The 18,296-nt window shown below is 39.5% G+C and overlaps 2 protein-coding genes across 3 annotated transcripts; one reads left to right on the forward strand and one right to left on the reverse strand.

Moving 5' to 3' along the window:
- The first annotated feature begins 254 nt into the window (after positions 1–254).
- Positions 255–9,292, forward strand: LOC121748205 (formin-like protein 20). Of its 2 annotated transcripts, XM_042142434.1 has the most exons (17): positions 255–1,107; positions 1,684–2,387; positions 2,501–2,722; positions 2,801–5,751; positions 6,096–6,216; positions 6,472–6,543; positions 6,700–6,798; positions 6,901–6,942; positions 7,015–7,095; positions 7,177–7,227; positions 7,299–7,380; positions 7,447–7,541; positions 7,691–7,762; positions 7,841–7,957; positions 8,034–8,102; positions 8,173–8,239; positions 8,311–9,292. In XM_042142434.1, exons 1-17 carry the CDS (start codon positions 1,035–1,037, stop codon positions 8,439–8,441), a joined length of 5,049 nt encoding a protein of 1,682 aa, XP_041998368.1. In that variant the 5' UTR covers positions 255–1,034; the 3' UTR covers positions 8,442–9,292. The 2 variants fall into 2 exon arrangements, with proteins under 2 accessions (XP_041998368.1, XP_041998367.1); XM_042142433.1 differs by having other exon boundaries at positions 7,299–7,541.
- Positions 9,293–10,638: 1,346 nt separating this feature from the next.
- LOC121748206 lies at positions 10,639–12,055 on the reverse strand. The gene has a single exon (XM_042142435.1). It carries the CDS (start codon positions 12,048–12,050, stop codon positions 10,992–10,994), a length of 1,059 nt encoding a protein of 352 aa, XP_041998369.1. The 5' UTR covers positions 12,051–12,055; the 3' UTR covers positions 10,639–10,991.
- Positions 12,056–18,296: the final 6,241 nt, after the last annotated feature.

Here is an 18,296-nt window from a genome sequence, read left to right on the forward strand (position 1 = left end):
ACTACTAATAGTATTAAATTCCCTCAGCTCGAAGCCAAAAACCACCTTTCTCTATTTAATGATATTAAAGTCCCCAGAGCTTATAGTAGTAAACTAAAAAGTGCCATGATACAAATATTCTTCTAAAATGGGACCATGAAATCTAGGAAAATATTAATTAAAAGGAAAAAAAAAGTAGTAAAAAAATACTCAAAAAAATTAAGGAAAAAAATTGGAGTCGCTTTGAATCTCTGTCATGGTCAGGCGTATCTTACCTGATCGACGCTTCTTCCCCAAATACAGACAACTCCATGATCTCTCTCTCTCCTCTCTCTCTTTGCGTGTTAATCTTTCCTTTTTCCAAATACTTTCTTCATTCAATTGATCATAAAAACTGGGGTTAACAAAATCCAATCGCCATCGGAAAACAATTGTTTTCCCCGTCAAATTTCTACCTCAAACCCTATACAGATTTAATCGGATGCTTATTCCCCTAATGCACTCAACTGCATGATATCTGTTTCTCTCTCTCCTCCCTCTGCATGCATCTATTATTCCCTTTGCATTAATTTTTAGGAAACTTCCTGTGATAATTTTGATAGAAAGGGAAATAATTGTTTTTTCCCTCTAATTTCTAGTTTTTTTTCCCTTACCTCAAACCCTTAGACTTAGAATTGATCAATTCTCTACTGTTCCACTTGCTTCATAATCCTCCTTGAAGATATAATTCATTACCCCTGTTAATTGAGCTCAATTCATCGGACATTGCAGCAATTTACTGTTGGATTGTTGTTTGAGGGGTCAAAGCCTTAGCTGAAATTGCATGATCCTGCTTGCATATTGGTCTTGTGTGTGTCAAGTGTTTCTAAGGGAACCGAATTCATACTGCATTATGGCGGTGATTGGCGCGGCAGTGAATATGTGACCACATTATGGTGCTAATCAGTGAATTATGGAGAACTTTTCGTTAATTGTGATTGGCGAGAACAGGATCCAGAGATTGGATTGGGAAAAGGAGTTTTGGATCCAATCAGGGATAAGACAGCGCCACTAGAATGGCGCTGTTTAGAAGGTTCTTCTACCGGAAGCCGCCGGATCGACTTCTGGAAATCGCTGAGAGGGTCTATGGTATGCTTCGAGTTAGTTTTTCTTGCCTTTCAATGGCATTATAGTTGATAATTTTGTGATGTGGTTAATGTAGTATAAGCTATGAGACTGAAATTGTGCAAAATCCTTGCTCAAGAGAACTATTTCTTGGCTTCTGCCCTATAATCTTGAAGTTTTTAAAATCCTGTGATGAATTTGCATTAAGACTGAACATGTTGCTGAGTAGAGCTGATCCATACTTTCATGTGAGGAGATAGGTGTAAACTGTGCGACTCAATGTTATGTGGTGTAACAAGTTGTTTAGGATATTTTGGTAGCTTGACAATGTTGTACTACCATGAAATGCTAGAAAAGTTTGCATTCCCGTCCTTTGGTTTTTTGTTTGGTTTTGGTATTATTTGAAATAAAGGATTGAATGACACGGTTGATCAATTTTGTTGCGGACGACCTTTAAAGTTTCTTCATGACATGTTCGTTGTTGAACTGTGATCTCACCTTTTGCATGCTGGAAACAGTTCACATTTGTGGATTTGCAAAATTTGGTATTAATGTTACTATGTAAATTACATGATGCCATTTGTTTTGTTCTCAATGCAGTGTTCGATTGCTGCTTCTCTACTCAAGTGCTTGATGATGACGAGTACAGGACATACATGAATGGGATTGTACCTCAGCTACAAAGTCACTACCCTGATGGCGCTTTCATGGTTTTCAATTTCAAAGAAGGGGACAGTAGAAGCCTATTATCTGATTTGTTAGCTCAGTATGATATGACAGTCATGGATTATCCTCAGCGGTATGAAAGGTGTCCACTGTTACCTATGGAGACAATAAATCACTTTTTGCTATCAAGTGGGAACTGGTTGTCGTTTGAGGGGCAACATAATATTCTTTTAATGCTTTGTGAAAAAGGAGGATGGCCTGTGCTTGCATTTATGCTAGCTAGCCTTCTTCTTTACAGTAAACAATATACTGGTGAGCAGAAGACACTTGAAATGGTATACAAACAAGCGCCCAAGGACCTTCTTTCCCTTTTGACTCCTTTGAATCCACAGCCGTCTCAGCTCAGGTATCTTCAATACATCAGTAGAAGTTCTCCGTTGGATTGGCCATCATCAGATGCGCCTTTGGCTTTGGATTGCATGATACTTCAAGCCCTTCCTCGATATGACAATGGACAAGGATGTCGACCAATAGTACGAGTATATGGTCATGAATCTTCTTCCAGATTGTCCAATATAACTACAAAGCTTTTGTTTTCATCTTCTAACATGTTAAAAGATATACCTTACTTTCAAAAGGTAATAACATATTAAATTTTAAAGTTACATTGGATTTGGCTACCACAACTATTTACTTTAATAATATCTTTGGTTCACTAGGCTTTGTTGATGATTATGATCTTTTGTTGCAGGAAGAGTGTGATCTAGTAACAATAGATATCCATTGCCGTGTTCAAGGAGATGTTGTCCTTGAGTGCACCCATTTGGAGGATGATCTAGTGAGCGAGAAAATGATTTTTCGAATTATGTTCCATACTGAATTTGTTCGAGCAAATGTTTTGATGCTGACCCGTAACGAAATAGATGTTCTTTGGGATGCAAATGACCTTATCTCGAGGGAATTCACAGCAGAGGTACAATTTTGCATTGCTTGTGCCAAGTTCCTCAGTTTCTGGTACCTTACTGGTTGAAAATCTACTTCTCTGTATCAGGTACGCTTCTCAGATGCAACTTCTCTCCTGTCAATCATCGCCACAGAAGCTGTGGACGAAGCTGTGGACAAAGCTGACGAAGATGACAATGAAACAGAAGTTGCCACTCCTGAAGAATTTTTTGAGGCAGATGAGATCTTTAGCAGTCTCGTTAATGCGCAGGATGGTAAGGTGGTATCGGATGACTATCCAATTGAAGTTAGTACCCATGTTGATGAAGCCCAGGTTGATGAATCCATGGTGGACGAAGCCCAGATGGATAGTTCTCTGGTTGATGAAGCCCAGGTGGATAAATCTCGGGTTGATGAAGCCCAGGTCGATGAATCCATGGTGGACGAAGTCCAGGTGGATAAATCTCTGGTTGATGAAGCCCAGGTGGATAAATCTCGGGTTGATGAAGTCCATGTTGATAAATCTCTGGTTGATGAACCCAATGTTGATAAATCTCTGGTTGATGAAGCCAATGTTGATAAATCTCTGGTTGATGAACCCAAGGTTGATAAATCTCTTGTTGATGAACCCAAGGTTGATAAATCTCTTGTAGATGAACCCAAGGTTGATAAATCTGTGGTTGATGAAGCTTGGGTTGATGAAGGTCGTCATGAAATGCCCTTGGAGGATGAACTGGAACGACAGGCATTTCAAGAGTGTACTATGGATGAGGCCAGCAGCATTCATGGCAGCCCGGATCCTCTTAGTAACTTGATGCAGATTGGGCAAGTCCAACAAGAGTCGAGGTATGTGTTTTCCGAGGTTGTCACCGATGCAGAAACCTTGTGCGAGAATGATGGTAAGCTCAACAAGTTTGGAGAAGAGGACAATAAACAAATAGAAGCAGTGCGCTTGATGGTGAAAAGTGAAAAGGAAGGTTCAAATGAGAAATTAGGTTTTGATAATAATGAGCACATGGGCCTTTCAATTGCCCATATGAAACAATCGGTGCACAGATCAAGATCTGATCCAGATGCAGTTGTTACCAGTAAGAAAAGTAAGAAGCAAGATTCACCGATAGCCAGAAAGGCTAAGCCAAATACTGTAACGAGGTGGATACCTTCTAACAAAGGTTCTTACATGAATTCAATGCATGTACATTATCCTCGGTCAAGACATAACAGTGCTCCAGAATTATTAGCTCTTTGCAAGGATTCTGTATCTGGAGGGAAAAAAAAGCCCCAATCTGCTCCTGTATCCCACACTGCTTCTCCATTGTTTCCAGATTTATCAGTAGCCGTAGCCAAACCGGCTCTTGCCCCAACTTCTCCCTCTAAAGCACAAGTCATACAAGAGCCCAATGAACTTAGTCTAATAGAGCTGCCCACTAAACATACTTCTTTATCTTCCATCTTCAATCCTGCATTGGAAGCACCTCCATCACAGTCGTTATCAGAAAAACTTGCTTCACCACCTACATCAATTTCTCAGGACGAAGAACTAAGCTTGTCGCTTCTGCCTCCACCTCCACCCCCACCCCCACCCCCACCTCAACTTATAGCCCTGTCTATATCTCCATCCCCACCAGTGCCTCCGTCTCAACCCACGACCACACCTATTTATGTGCCTCCCCCTCCCCCTTCATCCAAGCTTACAACCATTCCTCCGCCCGTGCCTCCCCCTCCACTTCCACCTCCATCTCAGCCCACTCCCATTCCCACAACTTCGCCTCCATCTCAGCCAATTTCCACCCCTGCACCCCCGCCCCCGCCCCCGCCTCCGCCTCCGCCCTTTCCATCTACTCACACAGTTACTTATTCATTGCCACCACCAGCGCCACCTGCACATGCATCACCTCCATCATTCCAGAATGCAACTTTTCAAGTATTATCTTCGTCTACCCATATGCCTTCAACTCCCTCACCATTGTATGTGGATTCTAGCTTAGCCATCAATTTGCAAGGGAACATAATTCCTCCTCAAATACCCATACCTCCTACCTCGTCTAGTGTGGAGAATACCAGTACGGTTATCCCACCACCCCCTCCACCTCCACCACCCCCTTGGTGTACTGTTGTTCTAGTATTAGCAAATTCTTCAACTACAGGTCAATTTCCATTTACTTGTTACTCTGCTTATCCATCACTACCTCCTAATCAGGGCGTTTATTATTTCCCTCCTAATCCTGGAATACCTCCCGGTGTTCCAGGATTTCCACATCCCCTTGCTTTGTTTGGAACACCTACTCAACCTTTTCCGTCTCCTTCTCCTGCAAGTGGTGTTACACTAACTCAGCCTCCACCTCCACCTCCCGCTAGTGATCCTTCTCCACCAATCCCACCATCTATTGTTTCTAAAGCAGCACCTCCACCACCACCACCACCACCAACGCCAACCTCTTCCGCTGCTGAAACATTAGCTCCTTCAACATCATGTGCTCCACCCCCCCCACCGCCACCCCCACCGACTCCTCCTTGTGCTACTGCACCTCCCCCACCCCCTCCACCTATTGGAGGAGCACCACCTCCCCCGCCCCCTCCACCTTTTGGAGGAGCGCCCCCTCCACCACCACCTCCGCCTGGAGGAGCACCACCTCCACCTCCCCCTCCTCCTGGAGGAGCACCACCTCCACCACCCCCTCCTCCTGGAGGAGGAGCACCACCACCACCCCCTCCGCCCGGAGGAGCTCCACCTCCACCACCTCTTCCTGGGGGTGGCCCTCCTCCGCCCCCTCCACCTATGGGAGGAGGCCCACCTCCACCACCCCCTCCTGGTGGTGGTCCACCCGGCCCACCACCGCCACCAGGTGCACCGGGAGGAGGAGGTCCACCACCGCCACCAGGTCCACGAGGGGGTCCACCGCCCCCACCTGGAGCAGGTAGAGGAATGGGTGCGGGTAGAGGGCAGGCACGCCCCGTAGTGAAAAAATCCAATTTAAAGCCACTTCACTGGAGCAAGGTGAGCCGGGCACTAAAAGGAAGCTTGTGGGAAGAATTACAAAAACAAGGAACCCCTCTAGTGTATTACTCTTCCTCTCTTTGTTAAATTTCTTAAGTTAGAGATGATCCATTAATTTTTTATCTTTTGTAATTTCTTTCAAGTTCTTATAAGGAATCAACTGAATAATCATCTTTTTAATGAATTTATTCCATTCTTGATTTCTTCAACTTACTTATGTACTGCCCTCTAATTCTACTGAATAATTATTTTATTTAGTCATCTATATGAACTATGCCCTGTTGCTTGGTTTTGAGATATTATACTGTGTGGATTTCATATCATCAATGAGCATGGAGTTTTAATGAATTTGCTGTTATCTCTCTTAATTATTTGAAGTTACTGATTTCTTGTCCACTAATTCTAGTGCACCAGAATTTGATGCGTCCGAACTTGAGACTCTTTTCTGTGCAACAGCCCCGGTAAAAGATAAAGGCAAAGGTGGGGGCAAGAAGGCTGCTGAAGCTAAGCCTACCAAAATCCAGCTGGTAATGTAGTAGTGTCAATCCACTAATTTGTTTTTCTTATTTTTGGGGGCATCTATTGCAAGTTTTTGAAAGTCTATCTGGTAATTTGTTTTCTTCAAAATACTCTTTTTGGGATAATCTTTGCAAGTATTTTCAAAATCTCCCAGAAACTATAGAAAAATGAAATAGAGGCTGGTATATATTCTTGTCACATTGTGTGTTTGGATAAGCTACTATATATATTTTCTTATTCTATAATCTCATGCCATCTTGTAGATTGACCTAAAGAGGGCCTATAATGTTGAAATCATGCTTACAAAAGTGAAAATGCCACTTCCTGACATGATGGTAAGCTAAACTAGTGCATCTTTTTCTGTCAATTGTTTGTTTTTGCATTGGTTAATATTAATAACAAATTTATATGTTCAAGCCATTTTTTGAATGAAATTTTGTGTGGCTACATTGGAAATTTCTTTTAATATACTGGACGGTTTGCTTTCACAGGCCGCGGCACTTGCTCTGGATGACACAATTCTGGATGCTGATCAAGTAGAAAATCTAATAAAATTTTGTCCAAAAAAGGAGGAGATGGAGCTTCTCAAGGTGAAATTTCAGAAAGACAAACTAACATATACTCAATTTATTTAGGGAATTTGTAATAACTGTTATACTATCACTTTAATTGATTTAGCATTATTTCTTTAGACGTACACAGGTGATCCAGAGATGTTGGGAAAGTGTGAACAGGTATTTTAATTTGTTTTCTAATAAAGTCACATGATTTTTCATTTTTTGTCTGAGACATTTTTCATGTATTAGTTTTTCCTAGAGCTGATGAAGGCACCACGAGTGGAGACTAAATTGAAGGTTTTCCTTTTCAAGATTCAATTCAACTCTCAGGTTTGGTTGATGTTAAGAATTACTACTTGATAAACTGTGCATAATTTTCTTGGATTTCACTTTCATTTTTTGTCCTCCCAGCTTTCTGATTTCAAAAAAAGCTTGGTTATCGTACACTCTGCCTGTGAAGAGGTAAACAGATAGATTCTAGTGAGTTTATGATTTACCCTTTTAGTTACTTAGAATAAATTTGACATCTTCAGGTCCGTAACTCCACCAAATTGAGAGAAATCTTGCAGAAAATATTAGTTCTTGGAAATACATTGAATGAGGGAACTGCTAAAGGTATGCATGTTTTGAGTAAATATTGTTTAAATTTAGGATATTTAATTTTAATGTCCTGTCATTTAGGTGCTGCCGTCGGATACAAACTGGATAGTCTTTTGAAACTGACGGATACACGGTCAACCACTTGCAGGATGACACTTATGCATTATCTTTGTAAGGTATCTGCATATACCATTTTTGACACTAGCAGAATTACTTCTTCCTTCAAGAAATCTCATTTACTAGTTACCTATGTTGATATTCATGTTTTCTGATTAATAGTACATTATACATCTTCCTTGAGTCCTACCGCATTTTTGATTTACAGGCACTTGGCGCGAAGAATCCAGATCTTCTAGACTTTTACAAAGATCTTCCTAACCTGGAAGCTTCCACCAAGGTTCTTATCTTAGCTACAATACAAGATTTATGACTTTTACAGCCTTTAATTGATTGGAAATGACTTCCTTTTCTGCAGATTCAACTAAAGTCATTGGCAGATGAAATGACATCTATTTCCAAGGGTTTAGAGAAGGTGAAGCAGGAAATGGATGCTTCGGAACATGATGGTCCTGTCTCCGAAATTTTTCACAGGGTACAAATTCTAGACCATCTTGTACATGCTAACACAATTTTCTGAACCAAAATTTTCGTGTCGCTGTGTTTGGCAGACGTTGAAGGAATTTGTTGGTACTGCTGAAAGTGAAGTGACTGCTGTGATGAATACATATTCTCTTGCGGTAAAATTCCACCTATTTTTTATTTCCTTTGGTAATGTGGTTATTATTCATGGTTTGAGCCATTTGGTAGGGTAAAAATGCTGAAGCAGTGGCTACATACTTTGGTGAAGATCCTAACCGAACCCCTCTCGAGCAAGGTAACTTGAAAATTCTGGGGTGTGCCATTCACATTTCAGACTGCTGAGCCAGTGTGTTTTAATTTATCCAGTCACTGCAACCCTCTCAACCTTCGTGAAGCTATTCCAAACAGCCTGCGATGAAAACATCAAGCAGGCTGAAGCAGACAAGAAGAAGGCTCAAAAGGAGGCTGAAGCTGCAGAGAACGCGTCCAAGAATTAAATATGAACAAAGAAAGGAAGAGAAACATTGGAGCACAGCCACTGCTGGATCAACCAGCAATGCGCATCCGGAAAAAAAGAAGAAGCCGGAAGGGCGCTGTTGAGGCTTTGCAAAACCTCAAGGTCTGCAAATGGAGCAGTTATGAGAGTGCCAGCGGCCCTTTCCTGGCTGCTTTAGATGACGCAGGCAGCTGATACGCTAGTCTCGGGGCTGTACTTAATGGAGAAGGGCTTATTCACAAACCAAGTCATCAGAGGCAGGGGCCGGAGCTGGGGGAGGCTCTAGCACCCCCAGCAATATTTTTTCTAAATTTATTTATTTTCGGAAAATTTTGGCTTCAACACATAAGTAGCTGGAATTTTTCGACTTTAGCTCCCTCCAAGCTCTATATAAATATGGTCCTGCTTCTGATCAGAGGTATGTTCGGTCGGCCCTCTCATCTATCTCCGAGATAAATGTTCAGCACAGGTGGAAATGATCGGGGGTGCTCGAGCTCTCATGTCCATGTCCGACCCACCCGTGTTCCGACATCAGCTACGCGAGGACATCCTGGAACTATAATGCAGATTGCTGATACGAAAATGCTTCATGTACAGAGAGCACTAACCATCTAGTTAGAGATTAACACTGATTCTTTGCTGTAGCATAGAAAATGGCTGGGTTCCTCCTTGTAGAGGGAAGAGAACCTTCCAAGAAATTTTGTTGTACAGCAGTTAAGGTAAATGGGATAGAGTTGATATAGAAAGTAGGATGTGTTAGTCAAATATAGATATAGTAACCTTTTTTACAGGAAGTTTTAGAATACATGATTCATTCATTAATGAAAAAGCATTCGTTTTATTGCGTTTTTATATTCTTGTTAATTGATAACTAGTGTTTTTTGTTATAGAGAAATATTGGATTTTGATGGATTATAGAATATTTCCTTTATGTTTTATTTTTTAGGGTATTGTAATTATAATTAAACTTGTCTATTCCTATGCCATTCTTTTTTTTAAAGGAAGTAGTCCTTTTATTTCTATGGAAGCCCACTCTTCACTGAACATAAGATCCTCTATTTTAAAGGAAACAATAATTTCTATATATGGAATGTTTCACTTCCAAGTTATTGATTTATTTTTGTTCATTATGTTTATATTAGGCTAATAACATGGCCCAATATGTCCAATTTCCTCATTATTGTAGGTTTTCTGTATCTCCCAATTCAGCCATGAGTAGAAGAACTTCATCTCTAACATAATCGACAGATCCAAGATGTGGATGAGAACCGTTGTCTATCTATGGAACACTCCGAGCTAGCTCAATCGTCAAATTACACCATCGGATAAGTGACAAAATTTTACATCTCAAGAGAGGGAACTTCGTTCGTCGATATACTACTAATTCTTAGCATGGCCCCATGATTGAACTTTGTTATAACACCATCTCCTTTGTCATGCAACATACAAATGAATGGCCTTCATCTCACATGCTTTGGGATTACTTAGACCAGTCCATCTTTTGTGACAGCAAAAAGTGAAAAATAATGCATGTGAGGGATGCATTACATATTCGGACACACATCCATTTCGTCACAACCTTTATGATCATATATAGAACTATCGAAGACTATTTAATCGACTTATTTGGCATGGTCCAATGTAGCTTCCAAGTAGAGAGATGGGAAAGATACCTAGCTAGTGTCAACTTTATCACAGAGAGTGCAATTTTTTCCCCATCTTATACGGCAACTTTTTTTATAATGTTATTCCAAACAAAAATGAAGTACGGAGTATCTTAAATTCTTAGTATTTCTTTCACTCTTTCTTCAATTCCATAAAATAAGTCTAATTAATAACTATGATTGATATATCCATCCACAGCTACATAATTATGAGTTACTATTATTTACTCCTTTACTTGTAATTGATCTCACAATTAATTAAGGTATATAGTCTTTAAGCTTTACTTTTTTAGTAATAAATGTCAATCAAAGATCATTAATAATAATTATAATAATAAATGCTATTAAAACAATAGAATTAACAGTATAACACGTAAAATTGTGTGACTAAGAATCGGACCTACCAGTTAAGATGATATAGCATTATAGCCCTAATTCCAGGTTAGCATTAACTAAAATGAAGCAATTAAATTATTTGCAGAAATGTGCTGGTAACAGAGAACTTAAGAGCTTGATCACAGAGTTTAAGGAAATACTAGTATTATTTGTATTTTCTTGATAAATAAACAATCCTAAACATTTGGTATTGCAATACAAAGCCGACTAAAATTTACTTATAATATCAAATTCATCATCTCAACTATCTCTCCAATCACCCAATTCCCATTTGGGAAAGCAATGAAGCTTTTGGCTAAGAATGAATTAAAATAACCAAGATTCAATTTTTTTCAAATGACTGCTAAAAATTTCCTCTCCCTTATCTCATCTTCAAAAAACAATCAAGATTTATCATATTTCCTCTGTTTCTCACCTTCACCACCTCTCATGTTGTCTGCATCTAGCAGCATTCAAGAATCCCATTTGATCACTAAGGAAAAAAAAAGAATTCAAGAAAGCAATCCCAAAACCTTGGCTTTTGCACAAAACTCATCTCCCATTACATGGATTTCGATGATGTGAGAGAATTCTTGATCAATATGGTGATCCCTTTTGCAGCTTCTCCAAAACAAGTAGCCAACAACTGTATCAAGAATGAGTGTCAAACCATACAAGTAGGCAATCAGTATTCCCTCAACAAGAATGGCTGACTGATTTAGGCCTTGATTATAGCCTTTAACAACTCTGTATTGAAAGAGGGCTTCAATGGCAGCCAATCCCAAGTTGATAGGCAGAGCCAACGACAATGCAGTTGCACTTCTGCCCTTGATCACGAGGCACGCCTTGATGATCGCCATGAATCCACCGCGCCTCTCCACTGCAGACGAGACCAAGGCCAGGTTGCAGATGATGTACGCGTGAGCAAGGATGATGGAGTAGAGCATGACCCCAACGGCCGAGAGGAGGATGGAGGAAGAGGGCGACGAGAGGCCTAAAAAGTCGAGGCAGTTGAAGAAGATGGCTATGAGGAAGAAGGATGTGGCATTTGATGCAATAATGAATAGTGTGTTGCATAGTTGGGTGATGAGGAGTGGTTTGAAGGGTGTGTTGTTGTTGATGTTGTTGTTTGGGTGTAGGGCTCGGATCACGGCTGCTTTGGCGAGGAGGAGGGACGAGTAAGAGAAAGGGGAGACGAAGAGGAGGGCGAGGATGGTTTGGGAGAGCTTGAGGTTGAGGAGGTTGAGAAGAGGTGGAGATGGAGGGAAGCCAGCCGCGAGGAAGAGGGCGGTGAGGCGGTTGTGAACTAGCGGGAGAAGGCGGGAGGAGGATACGAGGGCAGGGGCGAGGAGGGATGAGACGGCGAAGGGGAGGAGGAGGAGGGTTGGGGTGGAGGTGAGGTGTTGGTAGTTTTTGAGGAAGGTGAAGATTGATCTTCTTATGATTGTTTTTGCCATTTCTTGATGTGGGAATTTTGGTGGAGAGAAATGGGGAATGTGATATGTGATAGTTTGAAGGTGTTGATGTTTGGTTTTTATGGATAAAATGGATTGACCAACAACTAGAAGCATAGGTGGAGTTGTCTCATCTTTGTTTTCATCTATTCTTCTTGGTTTGGAGTCCTTTTGTATGTGTCTTTGTGATCATCTCCATTCACTATTATGATGTTTCATCTCTTATTTTTTTATGTGATGATAGGAAATGGCTATAAGGAAACTTTTTATTTCATCTAAGCCTTTAGACTTTAGTGGAATTAGATGAAACCTATGTGACTTAGAAGACATGAAAATAGATGAACTCATTACCTTATCTATGATGATATAAACTATGAGTTGTCTGTCAGCTAATGGAAAAGTATATACAACAGTTAGGTACAATGATTAGCATATGCTTACACATTATTATACATATCATATGCATATATTATTCTTGTGAGTGTGTGTGAGAGAGATGAATATATTTGGATGAAGAATTTTGGAACAAGTAATGTTACATGATAAAAGGTGAGAGAGCTTAGGAATTAAGGCAAGAGTTTTCAAGCATTGCTTCAGGTTGAAATTAAAAAGAGTAATAGAGATTCCTTGAAATAGACTCGTAGTATAAACTAGTATGATGATAGAATATTACAAGAATTCAAGGTTTTAATTTTTCAATCACATCATAATTACATAAAACTTTTGCTAAAAATAAGAATATCTCACAAAACTGCATGATGCCAATTGCCAGGTAATCGAGATGACATGGATTTCAACTTTCAATTATGTTGAAATTTCAAAAAATAATAATTTTCTGATAATTGAGGCCATCAAGGAAAATGATTCAATATTATTATTTCCTGTAATCAATTCATTAATTTTAAGTCCTGCGATATTTGAGAAACCAAAATTTGAATATAATTTTAGTTTTTCTTTATAACACAAAATTCATTTAATCTGAAAGAGGTGCTGTTTGATTTTTTGAATTTTAAAATTGCAATCAAAATTCAATAAGTAAATAACAGTTTATTGGTTTTTTTAGAGGACCGGTTTATTATAGTATCTTACAACTGAGGTGACTATATACAATTGCCATATGTTAAATTCAATTGAACCATTATTGGTGTTTCTATGATTATTACGTTGTTATAAAAAAACAAAATTATTGAAATATAGATTACAATTATCAGAAAGATACATAAAATGCATTATCAGAAGATGTATTATTATAAATAACATGGAATTGAAGGTTTCTATTTGATCATACATGCCCTATACTTATTGACAATAATTTGTGTGCATCTGGATATAGGGCGTCTCTCTCCTTATAAAATCCAATTAGATTCCAATGATCTCAAACAATGAAGTACTACTACATTTTTATCTCGATCACTTATAAAATCCAATAGGTTAGTAGGATCGAAGATGTATTTGAATTGTAAAATATAAAAAGTATAGTAATCTCAGTTAAAAGCCTTAAATAAAAATACATAAAATAATAATACTAATACTAATAATACTAATACTAATACTAATACTAATAATAATAATAATAATAATAATAATAATAATAATATTATTATTATTATTATTATTATTATTATTATTGGGTTGAGTTCTACGATTAACAAAAGAAATATTCTCCTACTTAGTAGTTTTAATGATAAACCCTTTTGGGAGTGAAGTGATGTAATATTTATAAGAAAAATACACTCATGTAGCTTCATAAATTAAAATAATGGTAGCTTTTAATTTAGTCTGAAATTTTAATAAACAAATTATTGAAGCCTGATAAATTATTTTTGGCATCGAAAAATTCATATGCCACTTGACAGTTGAATTTTATGTGTGATATTTCCATCCACACAAATTCAATAATGTAAAAAAATTGAGATGCATGTCATTGTCTGATCAAAACCACGTAGTTTTATTTGCATCCGATTGTTTTATTGCTTTTTTTGGTTATAACATAAAACCAACAAAAATTCTGGGATAATATTTCAGTTGATGTACAACTCATTTTGTTTGTGTAGGAGAAAGTCAAGACATAAAATAGCACACAACATTTGGATTATCCAACCAACTATTGAAATATACTGTATTCTGCTACATCATATCATAATAATCGCATAATCATCGATCTATGTTGATTTATTATAAGTATTCAATTGAATAATGCATATATATGATATATAATGCACAAATGATAAAACATTGAACATTCCACCAATTGGCTTTCAATTATTCTTGATTTTAGATAGAGCCCAAATTCAACTGTACATTATTCTGTATATTCAATTACTAATATGGGCAGACTGACACAAGTGGATGTGGGACGGCTCAAGTCCTTATTAAACTTGTTTTTTATAGTTGTTAAATTTGATGAAATTGTTACAAATTACTTTTAGCCCTCGCTAAATTATGCTGATGAACATCAAACTATTAGAGGTTGAGGATTATGAAACATTGAAGAAGTGGATTCAAAAGAAAATATTTGAATAATGAATAAAAAGTAAAGGAAACACTAAAATATTTTAAATTTTAAGTTAGGTTACCCGTCTTCGTCTTCAAAAGAGCTTCTCGCGAGCACCTTGCACAGAGTATGAATGAGAGAGTTATGACCAAATAAGCGAAGAGCTATGCTAAACCAGCGAGTCGGTGGATACGCACCCAACGATCAGTTGGCTCAGAACCTAGTCCAGTCCTAGCGACCCACTAGTACGCGAAGAGTCTTCGGGAGGGATTTTGAATTATTTTGAGTGTCTTTTCACCTCCCAATCCCCCCATCTATAGATATGGTTTTTGCTTCATTTGTAATATAAAAATAGTGGAGTTAAAAAGTGTTTCCATGGAGTGAGTCCCTCCCCATATTGGGTAAGATGAATGTTAAAAAACTCATAGTCAGACTATTGTTTGCTTTGTGGTTAGCTTAGAGTTAACCACTTGGTAAATTTCACGACAACATATAACCAATGGCGGAGCTTGAGGGGCGGAAAAGAGTATACATTTAGTGGCAGAGCTTAAACGAAAATGTACTCTAAGATTGTGTAGCTAGCAGGGGAGTTTGATAATAATGGTTATTTGTGGCCATTTGTTTACTCCCCCAATTTCTTCAATTTCGATTATTATGTCCATCCTTTTTGGTTTTTCTTTTTTTTTTTCGTGGAATCTATATAAACATGAATTTAGATCCTTCAACGCATTGATGTTGGTTTCTGGTGATTACAAGAGATAACAAAACCGGGCGTAATACAACCCAAAAGAAAGAAAAGGAGAAACTGAACTAAATGAAATTACAACGTAAGAATTCGAAACAAAGAACCGTGAACTAAGTTTAGCCGAGTCGAGGAGGCCTCTTCCCGCAAGACGAGATACGCCCCGGTAGTGCTCTTCGGTTTGGCGTGTCGTCCCCAAAGGTAAAACGGCTACGTCTCTATTGATGCAGCATCGCAATCACTAGAGCTCCGGCGAACTGGATGGAGGAGAGAGCAGAGCTTCGACAGAAAGACAATGCAGAGAGAGGGAGAGAGCTTATGCAGAGAATGCTTGTATGTGTTATATCCTAATGCAGTGGTATGGCTAGCCTATTTATAGGCCAAGCCACCATGCAGGGTCAACCAGCCATTGAAGGCTCATCATGGCCAATTCGTAACCGACGTCGGTTACAAGCGTAATTCGTAACCGACGTCGGTTACAGGCGTGTGGCAGGAGTGTGCCATCCGTGTGTGGAGCGTGTGGATTTCTCACGTGGCAGCCGTGACTGTGCCTCGCTTGACGACGTGTCAAGCCACTTGGATTGCTGACTCGGCGGTGGTCCAAAAAGAATAGTTTGGGCCAAGCCCCAAGCCCAAAGACCACCCAAAGACCAATTGCCAAGATCCAAGTCCAAGCCCAAGATCGAGATCGAGATCGAGATCGAGATCGAGATCGGGATCGGGATCGGGATCGGGATCGGGATCGGGCTCAGGCTCGGGCCCGGGACCGAGCCCACGCCCACGCCCACGAGCACGAGCACGGGCTCGGGCTCGGGCGGGGCGGGCGGCGGCGGCGCGCGCGTGTGGGCTTTTTCACCCATCTTGATCCACTATAATTATTAAGTAACATAAAGTCACTTAATTTAAACACATTAAAGATGTATTAATCTTCCAATGTGGGATAATTAACACTAGTTAATTATTCCCTAAGCACATGCTCCAAGCTTTAATTAAAAGCTAATTATGCCCAACTTTAATCCACTATTTCTCACTCACCGGAAATCGGATTTGAGAAAGTGAATATACTACATTTATCTACGTAAAATGTAGATCGAAGCTATATCATTTAATTTCACAAAATTAAATGTCTCGTCACATTTATTCTTTGGTCAAAACCATTGACCGGGCATATTTAATCCATGATTTTTACAATCCCCCACATGAGTGGAAATAGCCAAATGCATATGCATGCAGACATAAGCTCAACCCTCGAGAGGTATATAAGCATAAGGATAGGTAGTTGTTGACTTTGAACCCTCCATAGTCGACACCATCGGATACACAGGCGGCTTAGTAGCGCGATGCTTTGAACTAATCCCCCACGGCGTGCACCGAGACAATGGTGTTAACGCTTAAACACCTCAACCTCATCCGTTCTCACGTTTTGTGTCCATTGCGGTCTTGGACACCACTTTGGATTCATAAGTACGTTTTATGAAGCGACCACACTTCGCACTTACATAGGTGATTCTTAGTCAAGTACCTTGCCATACTTGGTCTCTTTGAGAACTCCATCTCTTTGAGATCTTTAAGAACCATTAAAAGTCATAGACTTAGCCTTTACCACTAGGCAAGCTCTCCAACACTCTATTGCTCTCTAGGGAATAGATATAGTTGAGTGTTTCTCATGAACTCTCATAGCTTAGTTGTCCTTTGAACCAAGTTCTTGGGATCTCCAGTCATCATGGTTGGGTTACCACTGTGATAGTTCTTTAGTTTGTGGATTTCAAGCCCATTCCCTCTAGCAACTTATTCATTTGATCACGGTTTAACCCTTTGGTTAGCGGATCCGCTAGATTATCTATTGACTTCACATAGTCAATTGTAATCACGCCAGTTGTGATCAAATGTCTCACGGTGTTATGTCGTCGACGTATATGTCGAGACTTACCATTATAGAAACCATTGTTTGCCCTTCCAATAGCCGCTTGGCTATCGCAGTGGATTAGCACTGGTGGCACTGGTTTAGACAGAAATGGAATATCTTCAAGGAAGTTCTTAAGCCACTCGGCTTCCTCACCAGCCTTATCCAAGGCAATGAACTCCGATTCCATTGTTGATCGGGCTATACATGTCTGTTTTGTGGATTTCCACGATACAGCACCACCCCCAATAGTAAAGACGTATCCACTTGTCGAAAGTGAGTCTCTATTATCAGATATCCAATTGGCATCACAGTACCCTTCAAGTACCGGGGGGTATCTCGAGAAGAGTAGCCCATGATTTTGAGTATGTTTTAGATATCTCAAAACCCTCACAAGAGCTCTCCAATGCTCTTTGCTTGGATTGCTCGTGTAACGACTTAACTTGTTCACGGCACAAGCAATGTCAGGTCGAGTGCAATTAGTCAAGTACATAATGCACCCGATGACCCGTGCATACTCTTCTTGAGCAACGGGCTCGCCTTTGTTTTTGCTCAAGTGAACGTCGAGTTCAATTGGAGTTTTAACCGGCGCGCCATCATAGGCTTTGAATTTATTCAATATCTTCTCAACATAATGAGATTGTGTTAAGATGATTCCATCATTCGTTCTTAGAATCTTCATTCCAAGAATTACATCGGCTAGACCCATGTCTTTCATGTCAAAGTTTCTCTTTAACATGGCCTTTGTATCGTTAATTACTTGAGTGTTGCTACCCAAGATTAACATATCATCAACGTAGAGACACACTATAACATGACCGTTATTAGTGCTCTTGATGTAGACACATTTGTCACACTCGTTGATTTTAAACCCATTTGATAACATCACATTATCAAACTTCAAGTGCCATTGCAATGGCGCTTGTTTCAATCCATAGAGGGATTTAACCAGTTTGCAGACCTTTTTCTCTTGTCCAGGTACTACAAACCCTTCAGGTTGTTCCATATAGATTTCATCTTCTAGTTCACCATTTAGAAACGCAGTCTTTACGTCAATTTGGTGAATCTCAAGATTGTGCAATGCAGCAATCGCGAGAAGCACGCGGATGGAAGTAATCCTCGTTACAGGTGAGTATGTATCGAAGAAGTCATGTCCTTCCTTTTGTTTAAAACCCTTTACTACTAGTCGGGCTTTATACTTATCCACTGTTCCATCGGCCTTAA

The sequence above is a fragment of the Salvia splendens genome, chromosome 9 (genome assembly GCF_004379255.2).
Source record: "Salvia splendens isolate huo1 chromosome 9, SspV2, whole genome shotgun sequence".
Classification (NCBI taxonomy): Eukaryota; Viridiplantae; Streptophyta; class Magnoliopsida; order Lamiales; family Lamiaceae; genus Salvia; species Salvia splendens.